Raw genomic sequence first — 19352 nt, 5'->3', positions numbered from 1 at the left:
CACCGCGCCCGGCCTGCATCATACAAACTTTAATCTCATTTTTTTCCCTTTATTCCTTCAGTGGAACCTTAAGTATTGGCATTCCTCAAGATTCAGTTCTTGATCCTCTTTCCTTTTATTATTGCTAACCGTGCAGGCTCTTCCTTGGAGATCTTACTTGCAGGGTCTCCTTCAATTGTCACTTTCATGGATGACTTCTAAATGAATGTCTCCAGTACTGACCTCGCTCCTCAGAACTCATTTCTAGATGAATTTTTAGATTCACATTTCAAAATTTCTTGTAGAAAGCCATAATTTAGTGTCTTTCAGCTAAAGGACATTAAAAGACTAAGGTCAGGTTTAGAAACAGACAAGTTTGTGTGTGAGTTAATGTTTGCATCTACTGCAAAGATAAACCAGAGATTAATTTTAGATTTTTGTTGCTTTATGTTAATCGACTCTTTCTATACATTAAACTTGGTCCTCAGTTTTTAGATATGAGTATAGAAAACCAACATAGTATCATGAAGCTGATAAAATGTGCTTTACATTTTTCAATCATCCAAACATTTCATAATGTATTATCTTGAATTTCAATAGCATACTTCTATAAATGTTCAACAACTTATAGACAAAAACATGCATTTCTAAAATTCAAATCAGTTTCCTTAATCGATTTGCTATTATACTTTAAAATCACTCTTAAATGAGTTGGCAGACCAAAATGAATCTCACACAGTTTCCTAAAGGCTTGTGGCAGTGGCTTAGGTTGGACTTTCAATATAAGGGAATATTTACCAAATAAAAGGCCATTGATTTTTGTATTAGACAAAGATATCTGGAAATTTCTAGATGGATTTAGGGATTTTGGTCATTCTAAGGAGAATCTAGAGGTAAGCCTCATCTGCCTCATGGGTAGAGTCCAAGTTATCATTTCCCTTCCTACATCCTTACAAGATTCCAGGAGAATCTGTCAATGGCTCTGAAGCCAGGCTCAGGAGGGCATTGGTATTCAGCAAATGGGGCATTTTGCTTCATTCCTTCAACATAAGCTCTCCTGAAAGCTTTGTGCAGAGGCGGGAAAAGGGGCTATCATCCCCTTAAATGAATAGCCGAGTTAGTGAGTATAAAATATAAGATGTATTTTGCTTGTTATTCACTAATCGGGAAGCAAACATAGGCAAAATCACGTAACGGTGGTGGTTACGCGCACCCCGTTGGGGGTCCGGGCTGGAAAGCCGCGGCAAGGGGCGTGGCCCCGAGGAGGCGGAGACAAGATGGCTGCCCAGAGTGCTTGGAGGACCTAAGAGGCGGTGGCCGGGGCCACGCCCCGGGCAGGAGGGCCGCTCTGTGCGCGCCCGCTCTATGATGCTTGCGCGCGTCCCCCGCGCGCCGCGCTGCGGGCGGGGCGGGTCTCCGGGATTCCAAGGGCTCGGTTACGGAAGAAGCGCAGCGCCGGCTGGGGAGGGGGCTGGATGCGCGCGCACCCGGGGGGAGGCCGCTGCTGCCCGGAGCAGGAGGAGGGGGAGAGCGCGGCGGGCGGCAGCGGCGCTGGCGGCGACTCCGCCATAGAGCAGGGGGGCCAGGGCAGCGCGCTCGCCCCGTCCCCGGTGAGCGGCGTGCGCAGGGAAGGCGCTCGGGGCGGCGGCCGTGGCCGGGGGCGGTGGAAGCAGGCGGGCCGGGGCGGCGGCGTCTGTGGCCGTGGCCGGGGCCGGGGCCGGGGCCGTGGCCGGGGACGGGGCCGGGGCCGGGGCCGGGGCCGCGGCCGTCCCCCGAGTGGCGGCAGCGGCCTTGGCGGCGACGGCGGCGGCTGCGGCGTCGGCGGCGGCGGCAGCAGCGGTGGCGGCGGCGCCCCCCGGCGGGAGCCGGTCCCTTTCCCGTCGGGGAGCGCGGGGCCGGGGCCCAGGGGACCCCGGGCCACGGAGAGCGGGAAGAGGATGGACTGCCCGGCCCTCCCCCCCGGATGGAAGAAGGAGGAAGTGATCCGAAAATCTGGGCTCAGTGCTGGCAAGAGCGATGTCTACTACTTCAGGTACCTCCCTGGGGGCGGGGAGGGGGTGGCGGGGTCAGGCCGGGGTCAGGGGTCAAGAGCAGGCCTGGGTAGGGGATGCCAGGATGAGAGCTACGGCCCGGGGGGCATGATGTGGCAAGGAAAGGCTGGCCTGGTGGTGGAAGGTGGCTGAACCCTTGAGTGAGAGTTGACCCCAGTGCGTTGGGAAGGAGTGTCAAAGGTGGAGGCCCGCAGGAGGGCATCTTAAGTGGAAGGCGTCGGGGGAAGATGGTTTGCGAAGAAAGGGTTAACCTGGCAGGGATGGTTAATCCACTGAAGGGTTAAAAGGAGGTGTAATTCATCGAAACTATAAAACCCAGTCACTGTTGGCTCCTGTCCCAGCCTGTCCCAGATTCATCATCACAAGTGTTTAATCATGCACATGTGGAAGAATTAGCTATCTACGGTAACAAGGTTTCATTTACTTCATCCAAGAAAGTATCGTATAAAGCAGCTATTTGGAATGTCTGGTGTTTTTGGAACTTCCTTGTTGTTGCAGAGTATACTCTTTTGAAACTGGCACACTGTACTAAGTTTTTAGACTCCTAGACCAAAATTTGCTCCCCAGGAAACATTTGTCAATGTTCTTACACCTGGGGAGGGTGTGATACTGGCATCTAGTGGGTAGAGGCCAGCGATGCTGCCCCATATTCGATAATACAAAGGAAAGCTCTCGCAACAGACTGATCTGGCCCAAAATGTCACCTGTGCTGATGTTGAGACATCCTATTTTAAATGATTCAAGGTTTTTCACCTCAATCTTGCAATCCTGTGGTCATGCTGTTCATGTCTCCCCCGCAACCCCCCAGACGGAGTCTCGCCCTGTCGGCAGGGCTGGAGTGCAATGGCGCGATCTCTGCTCACTGCAACCTCTGCCACCCAGTTTCAAGCGATTCTCCTGCCTCAGCCTCCTGAGTAGCTGGGATTACAGGTGTCTGCCACCATGCCTGGCTAATTTTTTGTACTTTTAGTGGAGACGGGGTTTCACTATGTTGGCCAGACTGGTCTTGAACTCCTGACCTCGTGATCCGCCTGCCTCGGCCTCCCAAAGTGCTGAGATTACAGGCATTAGCCACCTCACCTGGCTCCCAGGTGGGACTTTTAGAATTTTTTTTTTTTTTTTTTTGAAATGGATTGTCACTCTGTCACCCAGGCTGGAGTGCAATGGTGTGGTCTCGGCTCACTGCAACCTCTGCCTCCCGGGTTCAAGTGATTCTCCTGCCTCAGTCTCCCGAGTAGCTGGGACTACAGGTGCGTGCCACCACACCTAGCTAATTTTTGTATTTTTAGTAGAGACGGAGTTTCACTATGTTGGCCAGGCTGGTCTTGAACTCCTGACCTCGTTATCCTTCCGCCTCAGCCTTCCAAAGTGCTGGGATTACAGGTGTGAACCACTGTGCCCGGCCTTCATGTCTTCAGTTTGTGTGACCCAGTAAGCTCAAGAAAGTGCCTATGGCTATCAATACCCGTGGACTTATAAACAAATTTACTAAATTTTGTAATAAGCTATCCCATTGATAGAAGACAATATAAACTTGTTTTCAGTCGTTTGGAAATACGGTTTGTGGACTGATTTAAGCATTTTTCAGGGAATGTTTATGGGTATTGGAGACAATTGTCAGTCATTTAGCCATTGTAATAATGTTACGAAGGATTTCCTGTCCTCTTCAAGTAGTTCTGGGAAAATGCGTCTATACACATACAATGCTTATGAACTAAGAATACTTTTAACTAGATTGAAAAAGTTAAAGAAATATACATACACATATATACATATGCACACACAGGAATGTGATCACTGCTGCTGCAGCATGTAAATATGAACACATTCCTGATGGTTGCCATATATGGATGAGTAAGTAGTTTTAGTAAATTCACCTCAAGCAAAAAAAGAAAAGTGATGTTTCATTTTAACTTAGTTTTCCTCTTGACCTAAGACCCTCATCTTGAGACCTCATATGATAAAATGGAAAACTTATTTTAAATATAATAGTGATAATCGCCTGTGGTCCCAGCTACTCAGGAGGCTGGGTTGAGAGAATTTCTTGAGTCCAGGAGTTCCAGGCTGCAGTGACCTGGGTGATAGAGTGAAACCCCATCTCTTTAAAGAAAAAAAAGAAAAAGTGTGATAATCCTGTTTTGTATTTCCTCATCAAATATTTGATTTAATGGCAAAAAAATTATTGTGAGCACTTTCACAGGTCCTCCCTCAGGCTGTGGGGCCAGGATTTGGTAGCTGGTGCTGAAAGAAAGCCTTTGATGGCATCCTTGCCCTGGGACTGTGCCAGTGGCAGCTGTCACTCAAGGGGACAATTTCTCCTGATAAAATATTTAAAAAAAAAAAAAAGTTACTGTGGTTAAAAAAGATTAGTCCTCTCAAGTTCATTAGTTTCACTTACTGCTGTTCACAATTGTTCATTTTTTGGTATCTTTCATTACCAGCATTCTGTTTTCTTTCTAAGCAGGCAGTCTGCATAACCTCCTTTGAACTATGTGCCTTGTAGGCAATTATATTTGACAAGACTGTTCTGTGTCTGTGATTGAACTCCTTGAGGAATAGATGACTAGTCTGTTCTCAGTAGAGCATCTTAAACTTTGAATTTTACTCGCTGTGGCAGTTCTCCTGGGATATGGTTTGTTTGGTTTTGGGATGATGTATTTTTCAAGCTAACTTTGGCGATTGCAAAACTTTCTGTTTGTTTGTTTTCCTTGTCATAGTTGGAAAAGTTATTTCAAGAAGTCAAATTGTTGTAGTGCTCATTTGGATTTATGATTTTCTTGAATGTGTTGCACATTTTTTGATGTTACATTTTTTAAATACAAACTTAGTATTTTATGTTAGGAAAACGGATATGATCAATTTAAAACAAACTTTTAAACAAATTCATCTTAAGGCAGTTGCAAGCCACTGTAGGTAGTTACTCCCTAAAATGAAAGTCTTTTTCTGGGACATTGGAGCATGATTTGCCTTTTACTTGTTTATGTAAAATGGAAAGGACACATTGAACAGATTTGTGCCACACCTGTTTAGTTCAGGGCCAAAAGGAGCATTGTCTGCTGTTTATTAACTATCTACAAAGGCTTAGTTACTTTACAGGATTGTTAACACCCAGTCTTGGTTTTCTTCTGAAAGGTTACATTCTGAAGCAGTAACATATACTTAGCATAATATGATAATTGTGATAGGATAGTTACTTTGACTTGTGACTGTAGCTTTCTGTGATGAATGATAGGCGGTTACTTATTGTAAAGGAAGACAAATTATTTTTCAGTCTACAGCGTCACTGCTTTATGTATTAGTGTCCCCATATACACTCCACCCTTTAAAAATTCCAGTAATTCACAGAACACCCACTATCTGCTAGTAGGTGGGTTAAGAGTTAATTCTCCCGTTGGTAATGTGAGCACCTGCACCCAGTTGTTCACACAGATTCTAATAATGCTAACCCCTGAATTAGCCTGCCCCTGGGGAGATTAATTTAAACAAATCTGTGTCTGTTAATTTAGGGTGTGGCAGACACTTATAATTGGTCTGAAATTAAGCTCATCGAGAAAGCCGCAAATTTTGGTAGTTTTTTGGCTGCTTTTTTGAAACTGCCAAGTTCTAATAGGAAGAAGGCGTGCCCCTAGTTGTCAGTTAAGCAATATAATTATGCCTTCTGTCAGGATTACTGATAGTGTTGTGGCAGTTCATATGTTATCATCCAATGTGTTTGTTTAAAAGGGTGTGGTTTGATCGTATCCATTGGTATATTTTCTGAAAAAGCTTGTTCCATCGTTTGAACCCATTATTTGAACAATAATTTTCTGACTTGTCTACTCGACTCCTGTCATTTCTAGTTTCTTGCATAACATTTGCTGATTGATATTTTTGAAATATTTTCTTATTCACAGGGTCTTCTTTTAGTTTCCCTCTCTTGCCCTTTTAAAAAATCAAGTTTAAACTTGTTCAATTCTAGTCTTCTTTCTTTCTCTTTCTTTCTTTCTTTCTTTCTTTCTTTCTTTCTTTCTTTCTTTCTTTCTTTCTTTTTCTTTCTTTCTTTCCTTTCCCTCCCTCCCTCCCTCCCTCCCTCCCTCCCTCCCTTCCTTCCTTCCTTCCTTCCTTTTTCCTCTCTAAAAAAATTCTTTTTTATTTTAATATGTATTTATATAGACAGTGTCTCACTGTATTGCACAGGCTGGTCTTGAACTCCTGGGCTTAAGCAGTCTTCCCACCTTAACCTCCCAAAGTGTTGGGATTACAGGCATGAGCCACTGTGCCCGCTAGAGTTCTAGATTCTTGGTTATAACTAGGGTTAAAGAACTTGGTAATGGTAAACTATTACAGCTGCTGCCATAAAGTATCATTTGATTGGATACTGGAAACATGTTTTTGACTCTTTTTTTAAATCAAAATTATGATGTATTTGCACCTGATGTTATCACACTTCTGAAAAAAGAAAAAGGTATAGTGGGACCAGAGAATTAAAATAAGCAAAGGGAGAGATGCATGATGAGAAACTAAAAAGATTTTACTGGCTGAGTGTGGTGGGTCATGCCAGGAATCCCAGCGCTTTGGAAGGCTCAGACAGGTGGATTGCCTGAACCCAGGAGTTTAAGACCAGCCTGGGCAACATGGGGAAACCCCGTCTTTACAAAAACAAGAAAATTAGCTGGGCATGGTGATACATGCCTGTAATCCCAGCTATTCTAGGAGGCTGAGATGGGAAGACAACCTGAGCCCAGGGAGATCGAGGGTTTATCAATTGGTATTACAACTAACATTTTGTAAAACAGGCCTTAAAATGATTTCTTAGTTTTTGCTTTATTTCTTTTACCTGTGGTGGTGTGTTGGGATAAAATTGGTTGAGATATTTTATTAATAAGGCTACACATTTTCTAGTTTCTAATTTTCATCATCTATGTGAAGGTACTACAGAAAGCCTTTTTTCTGGGATTTTGAATATTAGCAATACAGTGAAAATGGTAAATAGGAGGCTCATAGTGCATAGACACAAGTGAGAAATCAGCATTTGAATTTCATTCACTGTAATATAGGATATAGTAGTGTAGGGTCTTCTGTGCCTTAATTCTATGTGTATTTGTGTTTACAGCTCTCAAAATTTTGGCAGCTATCAGCATTATTTTGCTAAATGCTTTACATGAATTATCATATTGGATTCTTATAACTGTATGAGACATAGGTACAATTATCTCCATTTTACAAATGGGGAGTTGGCAAAGGGAAATAGCGTGCTTGGGGTTGTACAGCTAGTAAGTGCAAAGTTACGATCCTAAAGCAGGTGGTTTAACCGCAGAACTCCTAACCACCGTGCTCTGTTGCATGACATAGAGATTCCTACTTGTATTCTCAAATATTGCAACACCTCATGTCTAATCTACTTTATTGGGCTTAGTGTGCCATTAAAATAATGTGATTATTTACTATTGTGTTTGTATCCTGAAGGTGTCAAAGGGTAAATTTTAAATCCTATCTGGTAGTGAAGCTATTGTACCAAAAATGATGCTCCAGCTTTATATAATCCTGGAGGGGGAAAAAATATAATAAATCCACATAATTAAAGCAGTATTGTTCTGAGTAAAAAAAGTGATCAATTTGTTAAAAAAATTCTCTCTTTGATAATTGTTCAAACTGGGATTAACCCTGTTATTTCTCAGATATTGAGGTTTGAAATACAGTTGAATAATACTTTAAAGATCAGTTTAAAAAATCTCTAGTTGGAGAAAGGAAAGAAATCCAATATTTCTAAAGAGCCTCTTGTGTAATTGAAAGTTTGGCTTGCTTTTAGTCTTTTCTCTTGATGTTTCGTGATTGACGCCTGCATCCAGAAATGGAAGACATAGGTGTGGTGGAGATTGTGCTCTGATACATCTTCCTTAGCTGTACCATCACATATTTTTGTGAGATGCTAGAGGAATTTTTGTTAGGGTGCAGCATTGCCATCTGTCCTACATTTGATTTTTAGAAGCTGACATGCAAAGTCTCACCTGCCACAACACCCACAATTACCTATTAAATAGTATGTATTAAAGAAAATACATAGCTCAAAGGAACTGATGCATATACATTCTAAAAATAATCTCCAACAGAAATTGGTAGACTTTTTTTCACATTGCTTTTAAAATTTTAATAATGAGAGTCTTTTTTTCATAATTTAGTTTTAATCGAATTTTAAAGGAAGTGATGCTTTTTTGATTTTGTTTTTTAGATTCTATAATGGGGCTGATAGAAATTCATAACTTTTACTCATATTTAAAATCTTCTCAAGACTTACATGATGAATTAGAAATAAATCATTAACTCTTCATGGATTTAGTGTTTGGCTTGGAATGTTAATACCTCTAACAGCTGTTATGTATTGATCTTTCATTGTTCTCTGCCATTTCCGGTAAGAAATGATTAGGAAAATTTTGTAGAATGATGTTTTACTTAATTTTATCAGAACTTCTAAAAACTAAAACTTCCCAAGGAAGGAGAATATAAATATGGAATACAATGAAGTTTGAATAGTATCTGCAGATTTCATCCTGTATTCTTTCTCAGTATAATACAAATTCAGACTCATTTGTTTGGGATCTTGATGTGCATAGGCTCTATGGATATAAGTAATAAAATTTAAAATTATATTTTGAAATTGAACACTTAGCATTTTCCGGGAATAATCGAGTGTTTTACAGATGTGAGGAAGAAGAACTTATCCCCTTTTATTTTATTTTATTTTATTTTATTTTATTTTTGAGATGGAGTTTTGCTCTTGTTGCCCAGGCTGGCGTGCAGCTGGGATTACCGGCACGTGCTGCCATGCCTGGCTAATTCTGTATTTTTAATAGAGATAGGATTTCACCATGCTGGCCAGGCTGGTCTCAAACTCCTGACTCAGGTGATCCGCCTGTCTTGCCCTCCCAAAATGCAGAGCATTACAGGCGTGAGCCGTGAGCCACCACGCCTGGCCCATCATCCCCTTTTCAAGATTTTTTTTTGAATGCTGTATCTTGGTATTCTTTTCTTTTGTTATTTTTACACTGGAAGAATGCATATATAAGCAAGGATGAATGCCCTTAAAATTCTTTTTAACAGGCATTCATCACTTTTAAAGAGCCTTTCCTAGAGTCCCCTAGCAGAAATGGGAAACTCATATGGCATTTGAGTATAATTCTGTTAACTCTTACCACATTTGCTTTAAGAAATAATTGGTAAGTCTTTGTTGCCCATGAGATTCTGAACCTCCTCAAGGTCAGGAGCTGCATCTAATTCATTTTTGAATCTTCAGTATCCAGCACAGTCCCTGGTATCATATGGAACATTTTAAATAAATCCTTGCTAATTTCTCTATTAATCCAAAAACTTGTGGTTAATGCTGGCTGTAGCAGTAGGCCTGACTGCCCTTATAGGGGCTATTTTGTGTCCCCTACAATTACCAGCATCCTGTCTTGCACTAAATCAGGTATACAAATATTGAATAGCTGAGTAAATGTAATTTTTTCCTCAAACTTGTATATATGTAGTGTTGAGATGTGCGTGTGTATATATATATATGTAAAACCTATAGGCTTTTAGATCTACAATGATTTATAGGACTTTTGATTTCATTTTTAATATTAAATATATTTGCCTGAAAAAAATCTATCTTCAGAAATTGCTTTTGTATCATCTTGGGAGGCTATGTTTCTACCTAATTTTAACTAATTAATTTTTTTATTTGGCTACAAACGTGAAGTGTTTGTTATAGTATCTTGACACCAGAGTGATCTGTATTAAAAAAGAAGAGAAAAATGAAGTAAAAGTAGACATACAAAAGACATGTTGCAACTTTTTAGCACCAGATTCCTGAGTCATAAACTTAACCTGACAAGTTACCATTGACAGTTTCTAAGTGCTTTCTCTACCTTTGCGGACTTATTTGAAGACCAGTAAGGTTACACACAGAACACGCTTTGGTTGTCCTGGTTTAGAATAAAGAATGAGGACTTCTCAGTCGAAAGATTGGGGCTTATATCTTGCTTTACTGTGTTAACCTTGGACGGATAAGTTTTTGTAAGCCTTTGTTTCCTCAACTATAAATCTAGTGTAAGAATTCTACCTTGTGGAATTGTTTTGGAATTAAATGTATTTACCATGTGTGATGGTTAGTAGATCAGTAAAATGTTAGCTCCTTTCTTTTCATTTAATTAATTAGCCAATAGAAATAGAAGCACATGCTTGGTAATTATGTGAAGGTTTACTGTATTTCGTCTATTTTAAAATGTGATTAGTGCAGACCTTAGATTATAAAAGTTCCTCAAATTTTTTTTTTTTAACTGTGTTTCTGTTTTTTTTTTGAGACGGAGTTTCACTCATGTTACCCAGGCTGGAGTGCAATGGCGCGATCTCGGCTCACTGCAACCTCCGCCTCCTGGGTTCACGCAGTTCTCCTGCCTCAGCCTCCTGAGTAGCTGGGATTACAGGCACGTGCCACCATGCCCAGCTAATTTTTTGTATTTTTAGTAGAGACGGGGTTTCACCATGTTGACCAGGATGGTCTCGATCTCTTGACCTCGTGATCCACCCGCCTCGGCCTCCCAGAGTGCTGGGATTACAGGCTTGAGCCACCGCGCCCAGCCCGAGGTTTCTCAAAGTTTTAAAAACATATTATACATAGGCCAGGTATGGTGGTACATACCTGTAATCACAGCACTTTGGGAGGCCGAAGCAGGATGAGGATCGCTTGAGGCCGGAATTTGAGACCAGCCTGGCTAACATAGTGAGACTCTTGTCTCTACAAAAATTTTTTAAAAATTAGCTAGGCATGGTAGCCTGAGCGTGTACTCCTAGCTACTCTGGAGGCTGAGGTGGCAGGATTCCTTCAGCTGAGGAGTTGCTCCACTGCACTCCAGCTTGGGCGACAGAGTGAGACCCTGTCTCTAAACATACACACACACACACACACACACACACACAAAACAAAAAACAAAAAACAAAAAAACACTCTCTGTCACACACACACACACACACACACACACACACACACACGGATTATAAAAGTAACCCATGCTCAGTCAGAATGTTGGGAAAATATAGAAGAGTATAGTGAAGTAATGACAGTCATTATTATAGTCTCAAAGAACTACTGTTTTATCAGGTAATGTTGGTTGTTTAAAAAAAAAAAAAATAGAACCACTGTTAATTTTGACACAGTAGCTTCCAGTCTGGTTTTGAGGCGTATTTGTCTAAGTATATATTAATGTGTGTGTGTATATATATAAGATATATATGTGGGGATATATATATATGTGTACGTACACACACACATATAACTACATACACACACTTTTAATTATGGAAAAGTTCAAACATATGCAAAAATAGATGGAAAAATATAATGAATCCCTATGTAGTCATCATCCAGTTTCAACAGTTACCAGCTCTTGGCCAGTCTTGTTTTATCTATATTCACCCCTTCCCCCTAGTTATATTTTGAAATAATTCCCAAACATACTTAATATCTGACAGTTTTGTAGCAGCATCCAGTCTCCAGTTCAACCAAAGTAACAAATGCCTTAAGGATGAAATTAGGTAGAATTCAACATATATTCATTTTTCACATTTTAGTGGCATACCCTTGTTTTTAATTTTTTTTTTTTTTTTTTTAACTGATACAGAGCTGTGGTCCCCAGCCTTTTTGGCACCAGGGTCCAGTTTCATGGAAGACGGTTTTTCCACGGATTGGGGGTGGGGGCAGGGGAGAATGGTTTTGGAATGAAACTGATCCACCTCTGATCATCAGGCATTAGTTAGATTCTCACAAGGAGCACACAACCTAGGTTCCTTGCATGTGCAGTTCACAGTAGGGTTCATGCTCCTATGAGAATCTAAAGCTACTGCTGATGTGACAGAAGGAAGAGCTTGGGCCATAATTCTCATCTCCTGCTGTGCCACCTCGTTCCTATCAGGCTACGGTTAGTGGCCAGGGCTTGGGGATCCCTGAAATAGAGATAATATTAGCTACAGTAATTTATTGTAATACATTTTTTTCCTTATTCATACTTTATTCCCATCCCCACTGCCAAGGAATTTTTTTTTTTTTTTTTTTGAGGCAGGGTCTTGCTCTGTTGCCCAGGCTGGAGTACAATGATGTGATCATGGCTCACTGTAGCCTCCACCTCCCAGGCTCAAGTAGTCTTCTCACCTCACTCTTCTGAGTAGCTAGGACTACAGGCATGTGCCACCATGCTCAGCTAAATTTTGTGTTTTTTGTAGAGACCGAGTTTCGCCTTTTTGTCCAGGCTGATCTTGAACTCCTGGCTTAAGTGACTGCCTGCCTCAGCCTCCCAAAGTACTGGGATTACAGGGGTGAGCCACTGTGCATGGCCAACAAATTGTTTAATGCTCAAATTTACTTGCCCAGAGTCTTGATATATTTTTTTAAAGCTTTCATATTTTCAGGGGATATCTTCAGCTAGCATACTTAATGTTTAAACAAAATATTGAAATTTTCTTACATACACACAAAAGTAGTGGGAGCTTACCAGCTTAAACAATTTGCCAACACATGGTCAATCTTATTTCATCCCTATCTCAATTTTCTGCTCCTGACCCAACCTTCATTATTTGAAGCAAATCTGACATCACATAAGTTCATTCATAAATAAGTATTCAGTATCCTATTGGCAAAGATTTAACTTGTGAAAATTTTCTACCAATGCAGAACTAAATATTTCAAAGCTAGAATAAGGCCAACAGGCAGTTCATGATTATTTGCCTGTCATAGGCAGTAACTACTATATGGGTTCAGAGGAAGGAAAATTCCTATTACTGGGCTCTGTGAAGGCTTTATGGAAGAGCTAGTATATAAGGTGGATTGGGCTCTTGGAGACTGGGGCTCATGCATTATGCACCGAGTAAAAGACATGGTTCTTGTAAAGAACTGCAGAAGCCATTTGGCCTACTCAGAGTGACTAAACCAATATGGCTGGACCAATGGTCACTAGGTAAGAAGAGTGGAAAGTAGGGCTGAAAGATTAAGAGCAGGCCGTATGAAAAAGAATCTAAAATGCAGGCCTAAAATGTTTGGCTATCTTTTTTGCTAATGGGGTAAAAGTCCACTGAAGACTGTTAAGCCAGAGCTGTGGTCAAAATGTTGTTTTAGGAGGGGCTATGTGGATAGTGTAGAATGCAAAGAGACTAGCCAGGAGAAAATCAGTTAGGTTATCATGGTGATTTAGACCTGAGGTGATGGAGACTTGATTAGGGCAGTGGCAATGAAAAGGAAAGCTGGGTTTAAAGGTGATCACTTAGGAAGTGATCAGACATGGAAGATATGAATAAAATAAGAGTAGATAAAATCTATCAGGGACAAGCTGTAGAGAAGGGATGAGGATGGTGCCTTGTAGGAAAGGCCTACATTTAAAGATCAAGGGGAGAGGAGTTAGGTCGATTTCTCTCTCTCTCTCTCTCTCTCTCTCTCTCTCTCTCTCTCTCTCTCTCTCTCGTGTGTGTAGCAATGATATACATTCTTTTGAATTTGGTGGGTTTCTGATTGTTTTGTATCAAAGTGCAAAAACGATAATTCTGATTTCATGTTTTTAGTCTCAGCTGAAATTTTGAAGAAAATTGTTAGGGAAATGTTTCTTTGAGTATTTACTCTTGTAAGAAGTAAGCATTAACTTTTAAAGAGATTTAAAAAAAAATAGAAAGTTGGCAGGGTGCAGTGGCTCATGTCTGTAATCCTTGCACTTTGGGAGGGAGGCTGAGGCCGGCAGATCACGAGGCCAAGAGATCAAGACCATCCTGGCCAACATGGTGAAACCCTGTCTCTACTAAAAATACAGAACTTAGCTGGGCGTCTGCCTGTGTCTCTGGTGGCTGAGACAGGAGAATCACTTGAACCTGGGAGGCAGAGGTTGCAGTAAACTGAGATCACCCCACTGCACTCCAACCTGGCAACAGAGTAAGACTCTGTTTCAAAAAAAAAAAAATTTTTTTTAAAGTTGATGTTTCTTTAGTCTCAACATTTCCAGTGCTGTAGCTTACAGAATTTTTGGTGCAGAGATTTTATGATTCCCCACAAAGTATTTCCTGATACTGATGGGAAGTGATATGCCTCTGAACATGCTGTTTAGCTGTCTAGCGGGCCATCTGCCATCTGTGATACCCCTTGTCACTCACAGGCCATTTCATCTTATTTCACTCTGGTGACTGCTACCCCACAGTTCTTCATGTTAGAAATTGGTTTGAAAATAGAATTGTGTTTATATAGAGTCCTGTTCTTCTCACAATGGTTTGACTGAACATCATGATTATCCATGTTACGAAAGAAACAAGCAAAAGTATCTTCTGCTGTATTAGAGCGGTAGTTTCAGAGTACAGTTTCACATGCAAGCAGCAGGTCTCCTGGAGGTATAATTTTATGTCATAGACTGGCAGGGCATATTATAGTTGTCTAGCTCAGGTAATGGTAATTACAAGTAAGTTCACAGTGCCACAAAGTGTGAATACTATTAAAGTGAACGTAATTTGAGTATTTCTGGTTTCAATTACGTTTTTTTTTTTTTTTTTAAGATTTGAAAGTTCGGTTCCCTAAAAAATTTTTTTTTTATAATAGAAACTGCTTTTTTTTTTTTTTTTTTTTTTTTTTTTTTCGATGGAGTCTCACTCTGTTGCCTGGCTGGCTGGAGTGCAGTGGGGCAATCTTGGCTCACTGCAACCTTCCTCTGGCTTCCAAGTTCAAGCGATTCTCCTCCCTCAGCCTCCTGAGTAGCTGGGACTACAGGTGCACACCACCACACCTGGCTAAGTTTTGTATATTTAGTAGAGACAGGGTTTCACCACCTTGGTCAGACTGGCCTTGAACTCCTGACTTCGTGATTCACATGCCTCGGCCTCCCAAAGTGCTGGGATTACAGGAGTGAGCCACCGTGCCCGGCTGATGATAGAAACTTCTAATAGAAACATGAAAATTACTAAGATGGAGTTAGGCTTAAAAATTGCTTTAAATAGTTTAATTGAAATGAAAGGAGGCCAAGACATAGTTTAAGTGATGAATTGTTCTTTTTTGTTGTTATTTTAATTTTTAAGTGATGAAATGTTCTTATGTGAACCGGAAAAATACAATTCATGTTTTTGATTTTCATTTAATTAGTATGTTTCTTCAGGGATTTTTTCAGAGTTTATTTAAATAGTGGGTAGAAGAAGTTAAAGGTGTGATCACAGTTGGTTCAGGAATGTGTATCTAGGGGGCCAGTTGATAGGGAATTTTTTTTTGTGGTTGAAAGTGAAATAGTATTTTATTACTGGGATTAGAAGTAATCATTTTGGTAGAGAAAACTGAAATGACTAATATCCTTCACTGTAGTCTTCTAGAGTTTAAACAGGTTTTGAACTTCCCTAAGTTATGAATTGATGCTTTTAAAATAAAAGCTTAGTCACTTTAAGTCTTGGTGTTTCTGAGACCAGGACCTACAGCAGACATGATCGAGGGTAAACAGGTAGTTAAACTTAATCAGTTTGGGTAGGAACTAGAACTTAGGTGACAGTCTTTGTGTTAATCTAGCATTTATTCCCTCAGTTTGCCTCTCCTAGGGTCAGTTTGCCCCTGTACAGCTGGTCTGTATCTCATGGGCAGAATTCCTACTTAACCATTCCCTTGGGCCTTGCCCTCCTCCATGTTTGCTTTCATCTCCTGAAGAGTAGGGTCACTGGCCAAAAATCCCCTGGGACAGCCAGGTTGACTTTCCTTAAAGCACCATATACAAACTTGAACAGTTAGGGAGAAGAAAATGCCTTCTACTACTGTTTTCTGAAGGCAGCAGTATGTAGAACAAATACTTGTAGCTATCCAATACAGATGTTTCATAGAATTCCATCTGTAAGACAGGAAGTGGTGATTCATTATGAATAAGAATTTACTGGTTGCTAGTGAATATTCCAACTTTCTTTTGGATATGCTAATAGTTAAAACTTCTACCTTTTTTCCTTCATTGCTAATTTAATTTATTAGTAGAGGATGTCTGACCTTTTATTTATAATAAATACCTTCCATCTCATTTTTAAAATTAATAAATAATATGAAGCCATGTTAGACTAATAAACTGCTAATCTAGATGATAAATGTAAGCAATCACATTTCATGAGTATAGCCTTTTTTTTGTTGAGATGGAGTTTCACTCTTGTTGTCCATGCTGGAGTGCAGTGGCGCGAGCTCGGCTCACTGCAACCTCCACCTCTCGAATTCGAGCGATTCTCTTGCCTCAACCTCCCAGTAGCTGGGATTACAGGCTTGCGCCACCATGCCTGGCTAATTTTTTGTATTTTTAGTAGAAACAAGATTTCACCATGTTAGCCATGAGAGTATAGCCTTTTAATTGACTTCTTAGGTGTTTAAATTATCTTGATTTTGGGGGAGAGGTATCTAAAATGAACTGATCTCTAATGAGTTTTGTTCTGTAGAGGAACATTGTAGTGAGGCTCTATTATGTTTTCAGCTGCAGTGGATAACTGACATTTCAACTGTTAGATAAGGAACTACTTATGGCAGGTTTAATTTGTGAAGTTTGTCAGTTGATTCCTTCATAAGTAGCTTCCTCTTTGTCTCTACGCCGTATGCTAAGAGCAGTAGTGCTTATCTTTTTGGTAAGAGTTACTGCCTGAATATTTCATCTTCTGGAAAATGAGTCTGTTGAAATAAGGTATCTATTCTTGAGCCCAGTTTTTTATTGCACTAAAGAGATGTATTTGAGGGATAGCTGACTGAGAACTGTCATTTTATTTTGTGGAGAGATTTTGTTTTTCATTTTTTGAGGTATGTTGACTAGTTTACCAGAATTTTGTTTATCAATAACTAGAGTATCTGATAATAAGGACTATATGGCTATTGCAGCTTTTTATAAGTGACATAATAGCGGAGTAATCTTGACTAATTTTTCATATCAATTTAGGTCATTAGTAATACTTTATTTCTTATGTAGTAAAATACCTTAATCATGAAAATGTTCTCTGGCTTAGTTTTTAAAATTCTATGTAATATAACTTTTAAATAAGCAATAGTATTTATCCCATTGTGTCTGCAAATGAAAGCCACCTCCTAGTATTGAACTGATAAGGTTTTTTGCTCTCAGAAAGTGACCTTGTTTAGTGCTGTCCTATAATGGTATTTGAAGTTTGAGAGTGGCGTTGTTGTTTGACTCAGCAAGGAATTATATAGAAATTATTGTAATGAAATAGAATTTCGGCAGGTAGTAGATTATTTCTAACTTGAATTGGAGAATCCCAGAAGGCTTCCTAGTGGAGGTGGAGGGCATTGTAGCTGGGCTTGGGGAATTTAATAGCCTTTTGACAGTCAGGATGTTGCTGTGTTCATCCTTCCATCTGGAAAGACATAACTGGAAGAGTCAAAGCTATATGGCATATTTGGTGCTGTAGAGTTTGGAATGTATGCTACCAAGGCTGGTGGTAAAAGAGTCTGGAAAAAGATAACAGATGTAAAGCTTTCGATGGCTTATTAAGGAGGTGAAACTTTTTTGACAACATTGAGGAGTCTGAACATTTAGAACTTGATACTGGATGTGTGGCTGAGACATGGGAGCACTGAAGGATCATAATGTAGCCTTCTAGCTTGGAGAATGAAGTACTAAGTGGACGCAGTGCCGCTGACAATGTGCGGAGCATAGAAGATCAGGTTTTGGGGTGGAACTGTGTGGTGGGCAGAGGTGATTCAAGTTTCCGACAATATTGCGAGTGACTTGCTATTTCATTTTGTGATACCGAGTATTCTGGAAATCTACGTTAGAGTTGGAGCTGAGCTTTGCTTGTGTAGGATCCTGCACTTTTTCCTCTGGTATGTTCTTGTCTACTTTGTTCTTGTTCCTGGTTGTTGTCTTCATCTGCCCGCTGAACTCTATATCTTGAATTGTGTTTCAGGAATATTTAAGTCATGTGGTTGTGGAAAAAGAATGTTGATAGGATATTCAGTTGTCTTGAAGTCTTTTGGGGCAGAATACCAAAGAGTTTGTGACACAAGTCAGGGGTGTATTGGTTTGGATTTGACTCAGAGAAGTTTTCTTGTTCCAGGAGAGTATTTATTGCTTGGTTTCTTAGCCTTTTTCCTTTTGTCTTCTTAAGAGTTTTTTTTTTGTTTGTTTTTATTGTGGTCACTTGGTGCAAGGGTAAGTTCTAAATGTGACATGTTGGCTTCTTTGAGAAGGATTCTAGAATTCTCACAGTTTTCTTGTGACATATCACACTGCCTTTGTTCTAGCACATTTATTTGGTTCAGAAAATTTATTAGGTAAGACTTTGGGGCATTCTTCCTATAAAACATTTCTTACAGATAAATGCCACAGAGGAAAAATTTTTAGGAAAAACTAGTCCTCTGTATAATTCTGGGACTTTGTAATTTTCCAGCTTTGGCAGTGTTACTTACAAAGAAGAAATTATTCTTCATATGCTTCCCTAAGGGAGGAGTTTGGCTGACAAAACTCATGCCAGCATTGTACAAGCACGTTCATAAATGTTTGCTCTAGTTTTCTCATTTCAGTAGTATTAGAGAGCATTTAGATATTGTCAATATTTAAGATTTTTTTTTTTTTTGAGACGGAGTTTTGCTCTTGTTACCCAGGCTGGAGTGCAATGGCGCGATCTCGGCTCACCGCAACCTCTGCCTCCTGGGTTCAGGCAATTCTCCTGCCTCAGCCTCCTGAAGAATTTTTTTTATTATGAGTGTTATGAGCCTGAATTGGTAGCTCAAATATTATATGCATTCCACATATTTGTGTGTGTGTTTGTGTGTGTTTGTGTGTGTGTTTTAAGCAAAGATTGCTGACTTCAGAAGAATTTGTTCTCAAGTTTTTTTCTGATTATTGCTGGTATTTTTGTATATGTAATACTTGCAGGGAAATAAAAGCATTTCAGAATCAATTTGGAAAGGAAGTTTGTGAGATTGAAGACATTTTTAGTGTACCTGTTACACTGCGCATGAAGTTTGGATTTAGGTTCTGTTAGTAGTTGCTGAGTGACCAGTGGGATAGACTGTGGCAGCATGTTATATGTTCCAGATACCTAGGGGAGCGTTGTATTAGGTGACATGTGATCACTTTTTACATGGAAGTTACGGAGTTTCTTTAAAACTTCAACTTTTTTTTTTTTTTTTTTTTTTTTTTGAGACAGTTTTGCTCTTGCTGCCCAGGTTTGAGTGCTGCAGTGGTGTGATCTTGGCTCACTGAAACCTCCACCTCCCGGGTTCAAGCGATTTTCCTGCTTCAACCTCTGGAGTAGCTGAGATTACAGGTGCCCACCAGCACGTCCGGCTAATTTTTGAGATATATATATATATATATATATATATATATA

General features: G+C 40.2%; 1 protein-coding gene and 1 non-coding gene across 4 annotated transcripts in view; both read left to right on the top strand.

Annotated features, from left to right (window-relative positions):
* The first annotated feature begins 1226 nt into the window (after positions 1-1226).
* MBD2 (methyl-CpG binding domain protein 2) overlaps positions 1227-19352 on the top strand; it is a 72229-nt gene continuing 54103 nt past the window's right edge. Inside the window, exon 1 of one of the 3 annotated variants that reach the window (XM_032293553.1) lies at positions 1227-2011. In XM_032293553.1, coding sequence (XP_032149444.1) covers positions 1455-2011 — 557 coding nt within the window. In that variant the 5' untranslated portion in view covers positions 1227-1454. The remainder of the gene's footprint in view (positions 2012-19352) is intronic. The other 2 variants (XM_032293554.1, XM_032293555.1) reach the window with 2 other exon arrangements.
* LOC116561892 lies at positions 4216-4344 on the top strand. Its single transcript, XR_004273659.1, has one exon. It is a non-coding gene; the product is annotated as a small nucleolar RNA SNORA30/SNORA37 family (small nucleolar RNA).

Source organism: Sapajus apella, unplaced genomic scaffold (assembly GCF_009761245.1).
Source record: "Sapajus apella isolate SASKATOON/1434 unplaced genomic scaffold, GSC_monkey_1.0 scaffold30, whole genome shotgun sequence".
Lineage (NCBI taxonomy): Eukaryota > Metazoa > Chordata > Mammalia > Primates > Cebidae > Sapajus > Sapajus apella.
This window is presented reverse-complemented; position numbering and strand designations above follow the sequence as displayed.